This window comes from Apus apus, chromosome 3 (genome assembly GCF_020740795.1).
Source record: "Apus apus isolate bApuApu2 chromosome 3, bApuApu2.pri.cur, whole genome shotgun sequence".
Lineage (NCBI taxonomy): Eukaryota > Metazoa > Chordata > Aves > Apodiformes > Apodidae > Apus > Apus apus.
The window spans coordinates 113,308,619-113,329,400 of NC_067284.1; the positions used below are offsets into that span (position 1 = coordinate 113,308,619).

Here is a 20,782-nt window from a genome sequence, read left to right on the forward strand (position 1 = left end):
GGCATGAAAGTCTGTGTGAGGAAGAGAAGTTTTTTGATGAAAGTTTTCATGCTGGGGGAGCAAGTGCAATTGCCTGTTTCTTAAGAGTGTGTTTCATTCCACAGTAGAAAACAAAAACCAAGGTTCCTGAATGTTCTCAGGCCAGTGAACCATCGCAGAGCTCTGGAATGGGTGTCAAGATGTGCTTAATTTTCTTTTGCTTTTCTTCATGGGAGGTGGTGTCCTATTTTGCTTGCTGTGTATGGTCTGTTGCAGGTAGATCTGTAATTTCCAAACTGGACAGTGAGTTGTCTATCCAGCAAAGCTATATGCTGTTGATAAAACCCTTGAAAGTTTCATTCTCCTGAGCAGTGCTTTTGCTGAGTAGGTTGCTTTCCCTGTGTCAAATCTAGTGGTCTTGTGCTGTGGTGTTTTAGCCAGTTCAGCTGGCTGATGTGGTGAAATCCTCATGCATGGAAAAAGAACAAAAAAAGCTTTTGAATCAAACCTTTTCCTTGATGATTGCCAAGTTCATTGCAGAGGGAATGGTAAAAGCTTTTGGGACAAGGATGGAAGGACTGTCCCGTTCATCAGCAGCTGCCTAGATGTGCTTAGCTCTGTAACAACTTGATTCATCAGTTGAACCTTGCTGGGGGAGAGAGGGTGTAAACTTTAGAAAGAAAGGGCCTACTAAGAAACATTTATATAATTTTTTAATCTAAGTTAAAATCTTCCTACTGCTGTGATGAAAAATGGACTAGTACATGCTGTGTTGTATCCCGTTTCTGTAGAAGGGGAAAACATCAGAATTTTCTGTTGGTGTGTCAAAGAGGAGAAGATCCTGGATATACCTAAGCCGTTCTATTTCTACAAAAGCAGTGGGTGAGGAATTGTTACATCTAAAGACTACTTTGCTGTGTAGTGTCCATTTGTGCATAATCTGGGGGCCCTGGGGACTTCTGATGAGTATCAGAAGTGTGGAACTTTCTCCAGCTTCTCTTTGTTGGAAAAGCTCATTAGCATTCAACTCCTGAAAACTGAGATTAGATCTAGTGACTACTCCCCAAAGCAGGTAGAGGGTGGATGGAGAAAAAGGAGTCTTCAGAGTGACTGGGGAGGGAGGGTGGGAACAAGAAGAAAACAGACCAAAACTAGGAAAAAGTTGTATGTGTTGAGCAGTACGTTTCATAGGCCTCCTTTTTGATTTGTGACTTATTCTAGGTGTCAGGGAGTTAATGAAGACAGAGATATTTCTATTGGTTGATGAAGCTTAAAAAGTATGTATTAGGTGTTTATATCTGGAGCATATGAATTAGATGAATGCTGGCACTGAATTAGAGAAAATAAAATTTCCTGGTAATAGAGATGATCCTAACCAAAGTTTCTCCTCTGGGGAGAGGGCATATCTTTATATGTAGTAGATCTAGCTTAATTTTCATTATTCTGGATGGGTTTTTTTAGAGTGATAGGGCTAACAGTGAAGAAAGAAAATAATAGTACTGCCTGTATTTTCTCCAGTCCGTAAACTCATCTAAAACAAGTGTTCATTCATTATATGGGCCAAGATTTTGTGCTGCTGCTCTTGATTGAAATAGAAATTGAGACCCTCTTTGGTACAGTTAAAGGACTGTATTCTTTTTCTTGCTGATGGTAGCAATAGATAGCACCAACTTAAATTCCATGTTTATAAGAATGGAGGCAGTGAGTAAAATCAGTGTTCAGTGTACTAAAGTTTATTAAAGTTTTGGAAAACTTCAGTTTCTTTGAGTTGACCCTGAGATGCTCAGGGAAAAGAGGAATTTGCTTTGCTATTAGCCTGATTCTTTCATCATCTTTTCTTAGAGACTTGGAAGTGTGCAGCCACGTGTTGGAACTTTGCTGAATTGTGCCAAAGAAGCATTTGCTATTAGATCTTGCAGCATAAAAAACCCAAACCCAGACAAAACCACCACCACAAAAAGACCCAGCCAACCAACCAGGAAAAAACACAGCCCAAAAACTTTTGTCTTTCAAACTTGGTTGTTTTTATCTAACAGTGATTTGGACAATGATGATGGTAAACAATAGTTTGGCAAGCATGAGCTACAAATTTTGCTTAGAGATGCTGTTAGACCAAAACCACCTTTTGAGACAGAAGCATTTAATTTACTATGTGATTGTAATTGAAGCTGAAGTGCATTACTTCAGCATGAGAGGTGGCTTATGGTAAAATAATCAACTCTCAACCTGTAGGAGAAATTCTGTTTTCAGAAACTGTAATAACCAAATTCAGAAGTCTTGAAAATTTGAAGTTTTGTCTTTTCTTTCTAAATAATTGCAGCAAATTTCAAGTGCATGCACAGAGATTTTTATTTGTTTAAGCTAATGAAAAAAAAGTACCTCACTGATTTTTTTAAGTTGTTTGCACCGGAATTTAAAAGCTCAAGATTGTTTCTTTGCCTGGTATTTGAGGGTTTTTTGAAAAGTGATCTTAGTGTGTTATCATGTGTGTGGATTAACTTCATTTTAGTTTATTTGTGAATGTAAACAAATGGGTTTATTAGGTGAAATTAACTCTTCATGGGAGACTAGTACTGGAAAGGAAGCTTGATTGTTCAAACTTGAATAACTTTACCATTTACCCTGATGCATCTCACTGTTGAGAAAGAAGGGAAGGAAAGAAACAATTCTGAATTTCCTTTTTTATTTTTTTAAGCTTGTCATGGCTCTGGAGAATTCCCATTTTCTTGGGACAGAATGCTCTCAGTGCATTGTGTCTGGGTGCTGTGGAAAAGGAGATGGTTTGTTGCATCAGCAACTCTTGATTTAATAATACACCTTTCATATTTATGACAGACAAAAAAAAGACAATACACAGTGAGGGAAGAGTGTTATTTTCTAGAATAAAGCATGAGAAATTGTGATAATGCAGCCTGTGTCTGGATTTAAAAAGCAACACATTACTAGTAGCTTTTGTAACCAGTCTGGTGAGCATTTCTTTGTTTGCTGCTAAGTTCACTCAGTTACCTTGTGTGCAACAGCAAAGGGAATTGTATGTCCAAATCGTTATTTTCACTTTATTTGTTGCAAATGTAGTATTGATCATTGTTTCTGTAGTGAGTGATATCCATCTGGACATATGAAGATTAAAACTTACAAGTCTTTTGGAATTTCTTGCATATTTTATTAGCGTGGTTCATTAATTGATCACTCACTCTAGCTGTTCATGGAGTCTAAACTCATGTTTGGCCTCGATTGAGTAGCAAATTTTGGGTGTGCTTTTTCAGTTGTTAAATAACTTGTGGAGTATTACAAGCTCTCCTTTTGAAAATATATTTGTCTGATGGATTGCTCTTCTCTTCTTCCTCTACAGGTTCGATCTGTGGATGAAATGAATCATGAGTTTCAAGCTCTTACCCTAGAATCTCGGGGAATGGGAGAGGTAATTGTTGAGGGCTGAAAATCGTGTTTGCTTGGAAATGCTGATACAATTAAGAATTCTTGAATAGTACAGCATGAAGCAAAGAGCTTCTGTTAAAAGACCAAATCGACTTTTCAGGGAACTGAAGATTTCTCTTCTGAATTGAAGATAAACTAATTACTTTGCAAAAACACTGGGATGGTGGTTAACTGGATGTACTGTCTTACTGTTACATTCTTAATAGACTGATACTTTTGGGAAAGCAAAGATGTTGAAAATTTGTGCAATTGTGTGAAATGAGGCATGTTTTTCAGTATGTGTCTAAGCTAGTGAAACTCTGAGAAGCCAAGGAGGCTGGTATCTGAAAAACGTTTGGCTCCAGAAAATGCAAAACTGGCATATCCTTGCAGAAATGTGCATTAATTTACCTTTTTTTTTCTTTAAACTGGCATTTACTCTCTTAAAGAAGATTTTTACTAGGATGAAGAGTTCTGTCACATTTAGCTAGAGGGAGGAAGGACCTTTTTGGATTTGTTTGGTTTACTTGATTTTTAAGTCAGGGCACTTTTGAAGGGGGAGAATAAAATTAAGATCATAGAAGATGATTTAGCCCCTTCAAAAGCATTCCCTGAACTGTTTAGGAAGCTATCGACATACATTAGCGTTACCTGCCCTGGCAAGGCATGGTGATGAAATAAATTTACATTGAACTAAGATGCCTTTTGTCTGGGTGATCATCCCCCTGTACTCAGCACTGGTGAAGACACACCTCAAATATTCTGTTCAGCGTTGGGTGTTTCAGTGCAAGGACATTGAGGTGCTGAAGCACTCACAGAGAAGGAGAACAAAGCTGGTGAAGGGTCCGGAGCACAAGTCTTAAGAGCAGTGGGCCAGGGAGCTAGGGTTGTTTAGCCTGAGAAAGGGAGGCTGAGGGGAGATCTTACCTCTCTCTACAACTGCCTGAAAGGAGACGCTGAGTTAACAGTTGGACTCTATTTTAAAGGTCTTTTCCAACCAAAACGATTCTATGATTTACCTAATTCAGTTAATAATTGAACCAATGACAATATTTCATCTGAACTTTCTTAAAATGATGATAGGACTGTGATCTCTACAGGAACCACAAGTTTTGGATGAAAGGGAAATGCCATGTTCATGTTGCTAAATGTTTCTGTCTGACATGTGGCTGTATTCTTACTTGATTCTATTTACTTTAATGAAGCATTTAACCAGTCAGTTTGCAGCAATTTGTTTCATCCTAATTCTCTGACTTTCTTGAACTATTTCCTGTTTGAAAAAGCAATAATAGATGAAGCTCAGTTCCTTAGAAAGCTGAGCAGCCACATTCAGTACACTTGCTTCATCCTGCCCCCAGCTCTCAAAATTCCTTTTGAAAGCTAAAGGTGTTAGTAAGGTGTCTGTAATAGTACCAACAATGTGAGAGCATGAATGGGTAAAATTCATATTGGTGGTTGTTCTTTTGCCAGGCACAAAGTACTTTGAAAGATGGAAAGCAGTGGAAGTGAAGGCGGGCACAAAAGCCTGGGAATTGAGAGTTATAGAGGCATCTAGGACTGTTCATACAGGTGTTTGTTTTAGGTTATCTTAGATTAAGGGAGATATTTCTTCATTGTTATGACTTTATTTCGTGGTGGTCTGTGAAGATCTTTAAAAACGAAAAAGGCACAACAAACCCCCCCCCAAAAAAAAAAAAATAACAACCCAAAAAGTTCTGGTACAGTAATATGGCATCACAAGTTGATACTGTGTTTGCACTTAGTAGGTAATTAGGTTTTTTGTTTCAAGGGTGTCTTCAGGTAACTTGAGGTATTACAGGTTCACATAGCTAGGTTGACTTAACTCAGTAATTTTCTTACTGTTACTGTACAACAATACAGTAGTTCTGGATTCCATGGCTAGTTTAACCTTTTTAATTCTAAACTTCCACAATATTAAAGGCAATGTCCTCATAAATACCCTTATAAGCTAGAATTGGTAGTTGTATGAATGTGCTGCCCTCTTTCTACTCAAAAGGTGTGAAGGGGGAGGGTTATGTCAAATGATCTGCTTCCTGGTGTTTGGGACATTTTCTTCCTGGTTTTCTCTGGATAGATTTTTTTCTGAACTGAACATAATTTCTTGCTCATAGTCCTAATCATTTTGGCATTTTTTTCCCTGACAGGGAATCAATACTTGACATTAGTAGGCTGTTAAGTCTTACTTTTCACATCATTACTAAAATCAAGATTGTGAATCCTTAAGGAAGTATCTGTTTCATGTGCTAATGTAAGGGAATATAGTATGAAATCTGTTTTCAGTGTACCATAAAACATTTGGGAAGCAATGCATACTGGAAATCATTCTGTTAAGCCATCCCTCTGAGCTCCATTCAGTGAGAGCCTGGTATCCATCCTGTCAGGAACAGGACAGCATAACCTGAGCCATGTGTACAGTTCCCTTGATATCTTTCTGTCTTGCAGTATTTTGTTAATTAATACTGTAAAGAAACAGACTAAAGTTTTACTAGCAGATCTGCTGTATTGCCAGTGTCTTTCTCTTAATGACTCCTAAAATTTTAATAGCTAGACTAGTTAACATAGATGAAGCTTCTGTATTCAGCTCCCAAGAGCTATCGTGACCCTTAAGGTTGTGATAATATTCTGAAGAAACACTGACCTGTGATGCTATTTCTCTTCTCTAGGAATGTGTTGTTTGCTATTTCAGGGCCAGCAGAGTGAGCTTCAATACCTTTGTCTGACCTAATGCAGGCCTACATAAAATTAATTGCCAAATCTTCTTCTGATTCTTACAGAAAGTTGTAAGGTGAAACACAGGCAAATTTCGTTTTAAGGATAATGTGTCCGTTTCTGGTGTCAAAATTTCATTCAGAGAAATTGTAAAAGGCTCTGTAGGAATAACTTCTGATCTTAAAAATAAATAAATAAATATAATCCTTAATTCAAGAGCCAGTAATTGAGACTGTGCAGTTACTTATCAGAGAGCTGGTTAAGAGGCAGTGTTAGCATAATTGGTTATTATCTATGCATAGAAAAGGGCTTTGTTCATCTGGCAGAGACATAACAGGGGTCAGTGCTGATACTGAAAAAGACACTTTTCAGTTGACTGTCAGAAGAGCTTACTAAGAAGTATGGCCATCTTTTCCATTACTTTGAATTAGGATTGGATGTAGCTCATAAAATATATTTTTTATTTTATTAAATGTAGGATATATTAAGCAAAAGGCATTTTATCAAAGGATAAGGCACAATGATTTTAGCTGCTCTCATGAATTTCTACTGACTTCTTATTGAAGTGTTTTTCAGCAGAATTAACCAAGTGGGATTTTGCATGTCTGTTTAAGAGGAAAATACTTGTTTTGTTTTTCTGAAAAGTATTTTTTGTTTTTGAATTCCACAAAGAAATAGCTGACAGCTGCTAGGACTGCTCATTGATATGGCAATGCAATAGCTAAGGCATCCCTTTAGAAAGGGATAGTGTATGTTATATTGGTCATCTGTCAAAAGTAAGTAAATAATACTTCTAAGTCACTGGTCCTCAGGGACGTGCCAAGTTGTAAACTTAAAAACCAGTTCATTTAAGGGACTTAATTTAAACATCTTTTTCTGTAAATCCATTTGATCTTCAATAGGGTACAATTTACATTTACCCTCTTGCTGTATAGATGATTAATTATGTTTGGCCTCAAAGATACTTCGTATTCTTTGTGCACCAGAGTACCCAAAGACCACAAGCAGTTGAATATCTGTTTGAAAGCATGTAGTTAAAAAAAAAAAAGGCATAAAAAAGCCCCAAAACAAAGCAAACCTTAACAATCTCAACAAACACACAAACAACAAAATCTTCTCCCCAACAACCTGTACTTTTACAGTGAGAATTATTGCTGCTTTCTACCAGTGGACATTTTTTTCCCTCTGGTAGAAATCCTGTGGATGAGTTTGAAATCCAAACCAGTATTGCAGCGTGTTCTGCTCTAAATCTGCATGTTGTTCTTAACATTGTGTTGTCTGAACACCTGTGTGAGAGTGGAATTTCTAACTTCAGGGTAAGCATACTTTCAAGTGATGCTTATTTTATGCCACCCAGTATATTACTTGATCTGTTCTGAGAAGATTGTGTGTTAGGTTTTGACACTTAAGTCTTGTACTTCTCATCCTCTCAGGCCTGTCAACCATACCACTCAACTTGGAACTTCAAATTTGAGTGCCATAGGTTTGTCACCAGCAGACCCCTGTGTCTAAAGGAGCTGAATTGCTGCCTTGTGTGTTAGACACTTTCTAAAATGTAGAACATGATGCATTTCTGAGTGAACAGAACTTTTCGATGAACTACTGCTGTTTCTAGTTATCATGATGGAGTTAGAGGCCAAGCTATTGAGCCAACATGGAAAGAAGATGGTGTTAAAGTTTCTGAGAGAGCTGATTTGCTTTAATACAGGGATTAATTTCATTAGTTTTTTCACAGCTGCTTCTGTATTCTGTATCTCTCCCTCATAGCTTCAGAATCTCAGTCTTGGGGCTCATTTGAGCAATTTCTTCACATGGCATCAGCTTCTGTAACAGAATGTAGCTTTAAAGTTTGTGCTGTTATTCTTGGCAATGTGTGCTTTCTTAGATAAAGCTGACTGGGGTATTTAAAATTATCCTCTTAATAGTTTTGCTAGGTTCTGCCCATTTATAAGCGTATTTTAAATAGAACTGTTTTCTCTTTTGGAACAGCTTTTACCTGCCAAAAAGTTTTGGGAACCTGATGATTCTGCAAAAGATGGACAAAAAGGGATATTCCTTGGTGATGAGTGGAGAGAGACTGCATGGGGAACTCCTCGTAAGTGATTATTGTAGATGTGTTGAAAAGTCAGTCATGTTTACTGAAGGTTTTTTACAAAGTAAATTAGCATTAAAAATGTTAATTGTGTACTGAATTTTATTTTCCTTCAGTTCTGAAAATGTATGGTGTGCTGGTGGTAGGGTGCCAGTAGCACTTTGTGAAACTGGGCTTTGGAAACTGTGATTTAATTTTGGTCTTGTTGAATATTGCCTCTCTTATGAAATGTAAAAACATGGCAAGTTGTATTTCTAAAATTATAAAAGTTTGATGTATTTATTTATGTTTTCAACAGACCATTCTATGTCCCAACCTATTATGGTACAGAGAAAGCCTGGACAGGGTTTTCATGGAAACAGTGAAGTAAATGCTGTGTTGTCTCCACGATCAGAAAGTGGTGGCCTTGGAGTGAGCATGGTAGAATATGTGTTAAGTTCCTCTCCAGCTGATAAATTGGATTCCCGGTTTAGGAAAGGAGCTTTTGTAAGTAATGCAGTGTGCTAAGCTTGCCTAACCTAGTCTGGTCTTACTAGCTTATATGATTGTATCTTCAACTCCATTTGTCCATTTTCCTTTTTAACTCCTCTCCTTAGAAGGAGGTGTGTAGTTGCTATCTGTCTGTCTTCCTTGGTTGGTTGGAGGGGGCAGAAGAGGGAAGTGGTTTGGGAATCTTGACCACATAGCTGTCTTAAAAAAAAGTAATTTTCCTAACACCTTTAAATAAAGGTAGGAAAAAGATTGCAAATAACTTAATTTACAATGTGTGGTGGACTTTATTCTAGATGTTCCTATTTTGTGTTTCCATACGGGTTTGTTTTGTACGAGATGTTTGAACTGTATGAAATAAACTTAATGTCATTCAAAGTGTTACTGCGTTAGCAGCACCGCTATAGTTAAGGTTGAGTTAGCTCTTCCATTATAAATCTTGGCATTCCTTTTCACATTTTGGCAGTTATTAATTGCATGTGGTTGAAACTTGATGACCAAGTTACCTACCAAATGCAATTTCATTGAAAACTGTTTGTATTGTTTACGTGCACTGTAGTGTAGAATTAGGTCACCTTGTGGTGCTCCTATTGTGTTCTGTTCAATATTCAGAATCAAACAGATTCTTTTTCCTCAGGGCACTAGAGATGCTGAAACAGATGGACCTGAGAAAGGAGATCAGAAAGGCAAGGCTTCTCCATTTGAGGAGGACAAAAACAGAGATCTTAAACAAGGAGATGATGAGGATGTTACTAAAATAAATGGCAGAGGTTTGCCAAATGGAATGGATGCCGATTGCAAAGATTTTAAGTAAGCTTTTAACTGTTTCTCAAGAAGACAAGCATGTCTCTTAAGGGCATTATTACAGTTCTGGTTTGTGTGTCAGCTTTAAACATTACCCAGCTGCAGACTTGATTCTTCCTACCTCACATCCTCCCTTTCCCACTGTGCCACGTGCTTCGTAGGATGTCATTAATGTGTGTGTCACTTCTCATGAGACAAATTCATCTTAATATAGTAATTATTCAAAGTAAATGGTTACCTTCAAAATGTTGTGAGTTAAAGAGGGATGAGAACTTTGCCCTTTTAATTTCAAACTAAAATCCTTTCTCTCTCTGCTTCTTTTTAACACTCTCAACTTTTGCATCTGGTTGTTGTAGAGAATTAAGCCCTACAGAATTTTAATTTTCCTTCTAATTTTGCTAGTGGGTACCACAGCCTAACAGTTGTTTCCCCACAAAGGACTTTATAGAACCCATTTATTTGACTAAGGAGAAACAATGGACTTCCCTGTTCACATAGTTAAATGTCACCTGTTCACAGTATAGAAAGGTGCTGTGGTTTGGTTGTTAGGGACAAAAAAATAATTGGACCAAGCTCAAGCTTTTGAACTGTGAAGTTCTTTATGACAGCACAACCAGCCTGTTGTTTTCCTAATACTGAACTGCATTTTAAATTGGGTATTTTTAAAGGTCTAATAAATGGTTTTAAATTACTGTAATGCATTTTTAACTGTCATATAGAAGAATTAACAAGATCAGAAAACTATGGAGTGCTGCTCATAAATTTGTAATGTTACTAAGATGACCAGATAATTGTGGTTTCATTAGTACATAATTGAACAAATATATTTAAATGCATGTTTGAATCCCATATGTAAGTATTTCCTACTCTTCTAAAAAAATGTTTTTACCTGAGCCTAAGGAGGGAATATTCAAGTCTATTTTTCAAGATGTACTATTGAAAATAATATAATACCAAGCATATTAGAGAGCTTAAATTAGCTCCTTTTGGATGCATGCTGCAATATGCACAATAAGCAGAGTTACCTTCAGTACTGTGTGTAGAAAATGTAGAATAAAAGTTGTCCTGCTTTTCTTTACCAGTATCTGTTTCAATTTTGAAATAGTTGCTTACGAAGTACCTTTTGTACTATTTAAAGAGGGAAATGATTAAAGAACACAAAAGTGCAAAAAAGCATCCAAAGCCAGTAAACCTCAAAAAAATATATAATTAAGGCCATCTAATTAAAATGGGCCATATAAAGTGGTGGTGTAAAGCCCTACAAACAGAGGTTTATAATTGAAGTATTGACACAACTTTAACTATAGCAACAGAACAGCACCAATATAAGGAGCAACCTGTATTAGAGAAGTATTAACTTTGTCCCGTCCTCCTCCTTGTATCTTGATTGTACTTACAGCTTTTATCAACTAAAAACATGTGCTGAAATAACTGCCTTTTTTCCTTTTTCTTGACTTTGTTGATACTGCATGTCACTTGAGAAGAATAAGGGATATTAAATGGCTTCAAGCTCAGGTTTTGTATGTTGAGCAAGACATGGTTGCTAGCTAGGGTACTTAGATGGTAGCCAGTAAATTACAGATGATCATTGTTAGGCTGGTGGTTACATTAAAAAAAAAAACCAACAACAAACCTTGAGGAAATCTTTTGAGGTGTTTCTCTCCAAAGTAATAGATCATGCAGTATTGCTGAATAAACTCACTAAAAGACTGCTTTCTGGCTGTACAGTCTTTAGAGTTGGTATCAGTAAATACAGAAGTACCACCAGATTCCTTTGCATGAAACTTGTGCTTCAGTGAAGAAGAGATGCTCCAACTTTGGAGCCCTGAAGAGGGAGGAGAACAGGAAGTAGTAAGGCTGTGTCTGTCTCCTAGAATTAGCAGTGCACTGTGCTGCTCTGGCAGTGTACTGCTGGAATATATGTAGTTTCATCCTGCAAGATGGCATTTTGTATTCGAGCCCTTTTTCACAAACAAAGCAAACTTCACTGAAAGTTGTGTGTCTCCTGAGAAACAATGTAGAATTACCAAGTTCTACCAACACAATAGTGCTGTTAAGAGATTGTAGATTCTGTCACATGACTCCTCCCTGGTATTTTACTTAGATTTTGCCAGTAAAAACTGGTAGTCTAAACAACACAGACTGACACAGAAGGTGGAGTACTACTCCAAATTAAAGTACCCTAAATCTAACCAAATACAGGTCTGGGAATCACTTTAGGATGGGAATCTGTTGACACATCAATCAGGTGTTTTCCTGTAGGTGTTTATAGATGCACAGAGATTCCCATGTAGTCTGGGGGGGGGTGTACTTGGCATAGCCAGTGGAGATGAGAGCAATTCAGCCTTTACCCTGAAGTAAACACCTAGTGACTGGTCAGTTGATTTGCTCTCTAGGTTCTGTCAGTGGTGTTCACTAGATTTGTATGCCTTCTGATGGGAATTAAAACACTAGTGCACCTAGAGATGAGTCACCACCAGCCCTTTATATTTGGAAACAAAATTTGCATGGGTTTGGCATAATAAACTATTTCCAGTTCCATATATCTGGCTTATTGTCAACAGAAGTCAAACACCTGTGTTTTATCCCATTCTAAAGATTTTCTTCTGGAACAAAAGGTTATATTTATTCTAAGGAAAAATTAGATGGAATCTATGGGATTATATTAGGAACACTTTTTTCCCCTGGTAGTGTAGCCTATTAAATGGGTTGTGTGCAAAATATTTTAATCAAATGTTAAATGAGGCAGTCATTAGTCCATTTCTTTTAAGGTAAAAAAGTGTTGTTTGCTTTTGACATGTGAAAGATACTTCCTATATTGTATGTTTGTCTTTTCCAGCAAGTTTTATTGTCTCTCTCTCTCCTTTGGCATGAGGTGCACTGACCCATCTCCTTTTTTCTTTAAGTTCTATTCAATACGTTTTCTAATAATTCCTGTTGCTTCCAAGAGGCAATAAAGAGCCATCTCAAAAGTTACAGGTGACCACAGTTCACTCCATTTCACTCAAAACAGCCTTAAAGATTAGTTTGGTTTTCCCACAGTGATTTGAAGAGCTGTGTAGTCTTAAACTTTTAAAAAATAAATAAAATCAGGCTTTGAAACGCAGTGTGTCCTTTGTATTGAGCCGTCAGTGCATGCTGGTTAAAATTGTTAAAATGAGTCTGTCACTTCCCTTTGTTAAGTCTCTTAGTTCAGAGATCTTTTTAAAATAGAGATGTTGTGTTGTGTCCATGGGCAGCTTTATTTAAGACTGAAGAGTCTTGTCTTGAATTTCTTCTGAACAGTCGTACCCCAGGAAGTCGACAAGCCTCCCCAACAGAAGTGGCTGAACGCTTGGGCCCCAATCCCAGCACCACAGAAGGATTAGGTCCACTTCCTAATCCTACAGCCCACAAGCCTCTGGTAGAAGAATTTTCAAATCCAGAAAATCAGAATCTAGATGCCATGGAACAAGTTGGTCTTGATTCTCTACAATTTGACTATCCTGGTAATCAGGTACAAATGGACTCTTCAGGAGCTACTGTAGGACTTTTTGACTACAATTCTCAGCAGCAGGTTGGTATTAGCTTTGAAAACATGCTAAATTGATCCTTTCAGTTGTGCATTATCCTCTTTGATAATGTTATGTAAGTTTGTAATTTAATTTTGTTTAGTGTGTGACTTAGTCAAAGGCAAAATGTATGTTAAATCTAGAATGATATTGGTGCATGATTCGGTGCATGGAGCTTGAAGTATTTTTTGTCAGTAAATGCCAGTATATGATAGCCCTGACTTCTGAAAACTGAAATAATTTTTTTTTTTCTCTCTTTCAATAGCTTTTCCAGAGGACTAATGCTCTGACTGTTCAGCAGTTAACAGCAGCCCAGCAGCAGCAATACGCACTGGCTGCAGCTCAGCAGCCACACATAGGTGAGGGTTTTGTAAAGTACAGCAAGCAGCTCTGGCAAAAGTGGGTGTGTTGCCTTGGTACAGTCCTTTCAATTTGACCCACAGGATAATAATTCAAATAAGATACCATTCTGTTGGCCCATTTTAGCAGTTCTCCTGGTAACTGCCCAGAATAACTGCTTAAGACTGTCTGTCCTTAGGGAAAGTTCTGTGCTCTGTAAATTTTTGCCTACTTTGAACTGTTGCACACAAAAAAATAAAAATTATTTTTGGTTGTGTAGTACAATGCTTGAATTTCAATGGGAGAGAAAGTAAAAAAGCTTTTCTGCTACAAGTGGTGATAGAAATACTAGCTTAGTTTAGTAAAATAATGAAAATATGCAATTCTCTTACTCTATTGCAGTTTAGTATTTTTTATAATCTAGTTAAACGTGGTATATTAGGATTTAAAAATCAAACTTTTGCCTTAATTCATTTTTCTTTGTTAATGGCATCTTTTAAACAGCTCTTTATTCTTGCTGGTGCCTTTCTTTGTGACGGAATTATTCTTTTATTACTTTTAAAGTAATTGAGTGAATTAATTAATGCTTGAAGTTGCTAGTGTGCTGGCAACTCAACAACGAGGCTGTATTTCACTGTTAACAGTTTTATCTACTGCTGTGGGGAAGCTGTGTGTTTGGGATGAGAGAGATTAGAATGTACATGGAAGCAATTCCTTATTTAAGGAAGGGAGCTCCTCAAATTCTGATGCTGTAGGGAAGGTTTAAGATTCCTGCCCTTTCCCTTTCACCACTAGACTGTTGAGGTGTGTGTGCCTATATCCTTCCTCTGCAAGAGGGAAGAAAAGGTCTCTGGGTCAGAATGCAGACAGAAACAGGAAGCAGCATCCCTAAAGGGCTGTGTCTGTGTTCTCCTGCTGTATGAAGCTTTCCCACTGGCTTGTTTAGCTGGATTGTGAGGCCTGTTCAGATAGGGATCAACAGCCTATACCTGGGGTTTAAAAGTGGCAGGTCTGAGGTGGCTTGTAGCTGACTTACACAGTCTTCGAGCTGGGAGCGTGACAGATTGAGGTGTTTTGAGTCCACAAGTCATGTCTTCTGCCTGTCTTAGAATTTTAAACTGCAGAGAAGTCCCTACTTTGTATGAAGTTCTCACTGAGCAGTCAGCTGGGTCCTGATCTTTTGAATTGCAGCATTTTTGGTGTGCATGTTAATAGAAACTTAGCCAGAAGCCTCCTGTTTGGAAGGAGAAACATGGTTTGATGTGCAGTGCTTGCTCTGCAGCTCTTCTCAGTGTTAGAGAATGTACCTGAACCTGCCTGATGGGGGAGACTCTGGGGAGTGATGCTTTGTTTGATGACTCTTCGGGTTTCTTCAGTTGTCTTATTGCTTTGCAATCCTTATATATTCTTGAGAGTAAGATTAGCATCTCATAACTGCTAAAAAAAGCTAAATATCTCATTTAAACTGTTTGGTTAGATTTGTTTCCTCTCGTCAGTGAAAAGGGGTTTGTATCTCTAGCAGGTGATTCATTCTCTCTAGCTGATTCACTTAAGACAGATTATTTGTCTGATACAGATTTAGTTATAAGATTAGTGTAACTTGTGGATAGTTGAAGATGGGCAAGGTAAATCCTACTTTGGATATTCCTTTCTGTGTAAGAGTGGGTAGATAAATATGAGGTAAATTGAAGGCCTAGGGGATTAGTAAGAAGGAACTGGAGAGAAGAGATAAAGTGATGATTTCTGTTATGGTGTACCTGCTCTTACAGAAACTTCCAAAGTACAAGCAGTTCTGATTCTAACAGATATGCTTTGTGATTTGATTGGTTTGAATATGATGATGCTTGCTAAGTATGTTAGCTATAATTAAACTCTGTTTATTACTGTAGCAGGCGTATTCTCAGCAGGCTTGGCTCCAGCTGCTTTTGTGCCAAACCCATACATTATCAGTGCTGCTCCTCCAGGTACTGACCCATACACTGCAGCTGGATTAGCTGCAGCAGCTACCCTAGCAGGTAACTGAACACTTTCTAGTGTCTGTCTTGATAATTTTCCTGAATGAAATGAGAAAAAAGTGAAATCCATCATGTTTATTCTCTGTAAATGTATTTCCAGGAAGGGACTTGCAGGAAAATTAATGTGGTTTCTAAAGTTTTCAGTAAAATGTAAAGGGATTAAGTTTCTGTTCTATATGGATTCTGAGTATTTCTTTCCCCTGGACTTGTATATTCAACAGTTAGGTTTCTTCTGTTCTCAAAAAGTTTGTAATTAGTAAGGTTTCATCTGACATTAGTAGCATCTATTATTTTCAAAGGATAAGACAGCTAGCCTTTCCTTGTGTGTTTTTACTCAGTGCATTAATTTTCTGATTCCAGGTTTTGTCATTCCCAGTGGGCATGAGAGTAAAGATGGTCTCCATCTAGACAATAGATAAACCCCAAGCCCAGGAAAATCTCATGAAAAATTCATAGATATCACTCTGAAACAGCACTGCTGGGTATTCAAGACCCACCTAGTGCTCAAACCTGAGTGTAACTCTTTGAAAAAACTCCTTGTATCTCCAGTTGGTGGTTTCAAAGGAAAGGCAGTAGGAAGAACTACAGTATGTGTATACATAATGCATTGTGTGTACAATACAGTGATAGCTTATATTTTAGAGGTTGTTTATCAATAAACTGGTAGAGGTAAGTGTGCCTGCTTTGAAAAGGTGACCTGGTAGGCAAGGAGGCAGAGGCAGTAGTTGTGTTTGTAAGCAAAGGAAGCATGGAGAAAAAAAGGAGTAATAGATGATCAGAGTCTCAGTACATCCGTGTCAATGAATTTGGTTCATTCTGTGGTGGTCTGAAATAATCTTTTTTCCAACCCTAAAAACTGATTTTGAGTTGTCTTTGGAGTACAAGCTTTAATTATTGTAAGTTTTTTCTTTGCTACCTGAATCTCACAAAGGTATTTGTGTTTTCGTAGAGAAGGTATGATTTGCTGTAGGTCCTTCGAATTAACTCATTTGTGTTCATGTACCATGGGAATTTTCTTTTTGATACTGATTTCTGTTCTGACGTTTAGAAGGTAGTTCAATGAGGGATGCTGCAAAAAAATATTAACAGTTCTTTTAACTAGCTGCAATAGATGGAATACAAATGTTTTCTGCTTTTAGGTCCTGCTGTGGTTCCGCCTCAGTATTATGGTGTTCCATGGGGGGTGTATCCAGCCAATTTATTTCAGCAGCAAGCTGCAGCAGCAAACACCACAGCAAACCAGCAAGCAGCTTCACAGGCACAACAGGGACAGCAACCGGTATGTTCTTCATAAAAAGGAGACATTTATTTAAAGCTTTGCCTTCATTTTCACTGTATAAAGATCAGCTTCTAGAAAATTGTCGTTCAGGTGTTGGGTTGTATCGAGGAATAAACAAATTGTTAAAATGCTCAATTTCCTTACTTTGCTGATTATCACTGTCTTAAAAAATTCTTTTCCTGCCTACTGAGTATTCTGCTTATTTTGCAGTCCTAATTTTCAAATGAAATAGTTTGAAGTGGTTCCTTTACTCCAGGTTACTGTGCTATTATGCTTATGTCTACGGAATGTTGCCTGTACAGTGATTAATCTAGAAAGCTAAGATAAAGGGATGAAACAGATATTTTAGTTGTTTTAGGAAATATTTTTTTCTTTTAAGCATGGAAAAAAATTGATCTCTGTTTTAATCAATTAAGTGGAAAATGGAATGCTGCACAGTTTTCTTTGTCTTTTTTTAAAAGTAAGGAAATACAGGTTTTATCAGTAGTTTTGCTGCTTCCCGGGGAAGAAGGATTGCCCTGCATATTTTTCTGTGACACAATAATTTTATTACAGCAGCATCATGTGCCATATGTTATTTTTGGCTTGGTAAATGAAGAGTAAGCAATTGCTACAAGAACTTGAAATGTCCATTTCTTGAAGTAAGTTTTAAAAACATGCTGATTTTCGGTTCTTACTCTAGATGCCTTTTTAAAACCATTATATGATTTTTCATCAAGTGGCCTTCTTCCACAAAGAAAAAGCATAGATCTGAGAATGATCTTAAGCTTAAATTAATGTAAATATTCATTTGTTTGGGTTTTTTTACTACCAGTATGGTTAATTTCAGTGCCTATCTTACGCATGTAATATGTGAAGTGACTGAGTTAACAAGAGCTTCCAGAGTAGCTTCATCACTCTTTAATATTGAGGTGGATCTTTCCTCCAGCTGATGGTTATCAGTCAACTGCATTGATAACTCAATGTATATCATCTCTCCAGTGTTTTTTGCTTTCATCTATAAAATTAATATCCAATCTATACAAATCACATGGAAGATTTTGGTGGGGATATACTGTAAATTGTATTTCCCTCTTATTTTTGACCTGGAAAAGGTAATTAGAACCAAGAGGAATAGAGTAGTTGCAAGAATTTAGATTGCTTTTCAATCAGATTCCTAGGGATACACTGTCAGTATATAATAAAATAAGCTTGTGTTGCATGGTGATGGAGTGTTATGTGAATTCTTAAAACTTAGTGGGTGCATTTTTACAGCACTGTTGGCAGTGTAGTGTTAATTATTTAGACAAGTTACTACAAGCTCTGAAGTATTCAGACTTACATCATTCAGTTCCCTGAAACGAATGTAAACAAATCCATCCATTAGGGAAGGCCAGGCTTTCAGTTAATACATAGTGCAGATCATAAATGTATCACTCTTAGAGATTTTCTTCCTTACTTTATACTCATTACCATTGATGGAAACTGCATGAGTTTTGTTTTCCAGAGCTGGGCAGGAATTTGACACCTGATCAGCAAAGTGTTTCATGCCTGCTATTATTCTTTATGTAGATACAACCTTGAAACCAATAAGATGGACCATTCCCAAAATTAAATTCAGAGCTAAGTGGCATCAGACAAGCCAAGTGACTGTTCTAGATGTTGTTTAGACTTTTTTAGCTTGCTTTCCTACCTTTTAAGGAAAGGGTGTTGGCTAGGTTGGATATCAGGAAGCACTTCCTCACGGAAAGGGTGATCAGACATTGGGATGGGCTGCCCAGGGGAGGGGTGGAGACACCGACCCTGGAGGTGTTCAAGGAAAGGCTGGATGTGGCACTTAGTGCCATGGTCTGGCTGATGTGGTGGTGTTAGGTCATAGGCTGGACTTGATGATCTCAGAGGTCTTTTCCAGCCTCAATAATTCTGGGATTCTGTAATTGGTCTTTTCCAGGTTCTGCGAGCTGGAGCAACTCAGCGCCCACTTACTCCCAACCAGGGTCAGCAAGGGCAGCAGGCAGAGTCACTTGCAGCAGCTGCAGCAGCAAATCCAGCTTTGGCTTTTGGTCAGGGTCTTGCTACAGGCATGCCAGGTATGTGTGTTATCAGTGGATTAAGAGAATCACTGACAGTTAAAATGTGTGTGTTCTTAGCTACCAGATTAACTATCAAAGTCCTACTATGCTTACAATAAGCTGCTTATAATTGAGTTTTATATAGTTTTATGTTGTTCAGTTGGATTAAAACACTGGCATGGGATTCTTGAAGCACCAGAAATTCTTTTTGGCATTTTTGATGTGGAATGTTTTCTCTGTAACAAATGTATGCACAAGGAATATTGTAGATTTTTGTAAGATAATGTAAAATATTATGAAGCAACTACACGCTGATTTTAAAGGTCCTGAGTTGCCTGAATGTTTACTCTAATGCAGCAGGAAGTATTAATTTCTCTTTCTAAGGTAATTTTTCACTTGTGGCATATAATAATAAAATTTCAAAAATCAAAGTTAGAAAATATAAAGGAAAATTTCTGCTTAATCATCTCTGAAGAGCACAACACGCCTGAAGTAGAAGCACTCCAGAGCTTGGAGCCTGAGATCCTGTTAGTGTGCATGGCTTCCCACTTACCTGGGCAGTGGTTCTTCTGAGTCTCAGCAGACATGGAAAAAATGCACAATGAATTAGCTTGAAGTTAAACATTACTTTTTAGTGTTTGGTACAATTACCTGAGCAAGAGCAATTTGACTTGGCTTGGTCATTCTTCAGTATGAAGGTTCTTACATAGTTAAGTTAGATAAAGTTGATGGTAGCTGCAGATGAAATTGCCCTGTACAGGTTCTCTCCTCTCAGCACTACTGTGGAATGGAGCACAACTACAGAAATCAGAGTTAGTTTGCTGCTGCTGGATGCTCTGGGACTGCACTTGACCTCACACCTAGCTTTTACACCTAGCTGCAGAACGAGCTGACTCTTGTGTTTTTCTTGTCTGCTTTGTTTTATACCTGCTGTTTTTCTTCTCATGCAGTGGATGCAGTAAGTAGTATCTGCAGCTTTTAGCATCTTTCACCTAGAATGAGGGATCGGCAAAATGTGCTGTTACAGCACGGGTCAGGTGGTATCTCTGCACCTCACCAAAGCCCTGGAGGAGGCCTGCAGTGCAGTGAGGCATGCCAGAGCTGCTTTAGCATCTTTTCAGTAGCTTCAAAGACTTGGCTGTACCTTTTTGGGTGTGTTTTGGGTGTGTGTGTTTGTTAATAGTTATTAGTTCTTGCTTTGGACATGGAGCTCTAAAACTGTGGAGTGGTCCATGCCATATAAAAGCCTGTGACTTTAAGCTTGAGTCAGATCAGCATCTAAGACCTTGATCCAATCCAGATTTCTAACTTCATTACACAAAGACATCAAAAGAGCATTATTTTAAAAAATAAAAAGTATCTATCCTACATAAAGGGTAGTTCTTAAAACCCACGAAAGCCCCCTCTCCAAACAGGTGATTGAAAGTAACACTCAGTGGTGAAATACATGAACTTTATAAAAACACAAGAGCCTATTCTGTGAAGTTTGGACTGGAGGACTTTTTTCCTGCTCCACAAGCCTGAAGAGGTTTTCCACAAGGGCAGAAACCTTTTTATTCAGTGTGCATTGTAGGTTGCTTCATTGTCCCATTGGCTGCATGCCTGGATGGCCAGAGTGTGTGTTTCAGGGTGTTCTAGAGTAGGAATTGTGTGCAACTAGCACAAAATATAAACAAAAAGGACTTTTATTTTCTGAGTCATCATAAGCCTTTTTCATAGTGAGTCACAGGGAGTGCTAGGAGGTGATTCCTCTTTTTAGATGGATAGAGTGATGAACACAAGACATTTTAGATGGGAATCACGATACTGTTTTAGATGTCTGTATTTTTTAGCTAAAAGTCTCCTTTTACAGTTAGTCAAGAGAAATAGGAACTTTTAGTCTTGATTCATCTGCCTCTGTTTTAGCTACCTGATCTAGGATGCAGTGCTCCTGAGGTGCCTTTTTCAGTTCACATACTATAAAATGGAGTCAGGACCACTAAGTTACATCTTGATACCAAAATGTGATTGATTAAGTGAATCCTGGGCAGCAGCCA

At 37.8% G+C, this 20,782-nt stretch overlaps 1 protein-coding gene across 10 annotated transcripts in view; it reads left to right on the plus strand.

Moving 5' to 3' along the window:
- PUM2 (pumilio RNA binding family member 2) overlaps positions 1 to 20,782 on the plus strand; it is a 65,891-nt gene that overhangs the window by 16,527 nt on the left and 28,582 nt on the right. For 4 of the 10 annotated variants that reach the window (XM_051613498.1, XM_051613501.1, XM_051613504.1 and 1 more), the window contains exons 2-11: positions 771 to 861; positions 3,332 to 3,400; positions 8,116 to 8,221; positions 8,517 to 8,704; positions 9,345 to 9,517; positions 12,797 to 13,067; positions 13,328 to 13,421; positions 15,291 to 15,416; positions 16,556 to 16,695; positions 18,626 to 18,764. In XM_051613498.1, coding sequence (XP_051469458.1) covers positions 3,350 to 3,400; positions 8,116 to 8,221; positions 8,517 to 8,704; positions 9,345 to 9,517; positions 12,797 to 13,067; positions 13,328 to 13,421; positions 15,291 to 15,416; positions 16,556 to 16,695; positions 18,626 to 18,764 — 1,288 coding nt within the window. In that variant the 5' untranslated portion in view covers positions 771 to 861; positions 3,332 to 3,349. The remainder of the gene's footprint in view (positions 1 to 770; positions 862 to 3,331; positions 3,401 to 8,115; positions 8,222 to 8,516; positions 8,705 to 9,344; positions 9,518 to 12,796; positions 13,068 to 13,327; positions 13,422 to 15,290; positions 15,417 to 16,555; positions 16,696 to 18,625; positions 18,765 to 20,782) is intronic. The other 6 variants (XM_051613500.1, XM_051613502.1, XM_051613506.1 and 3 more) reach the window with 4 other exon arrangements.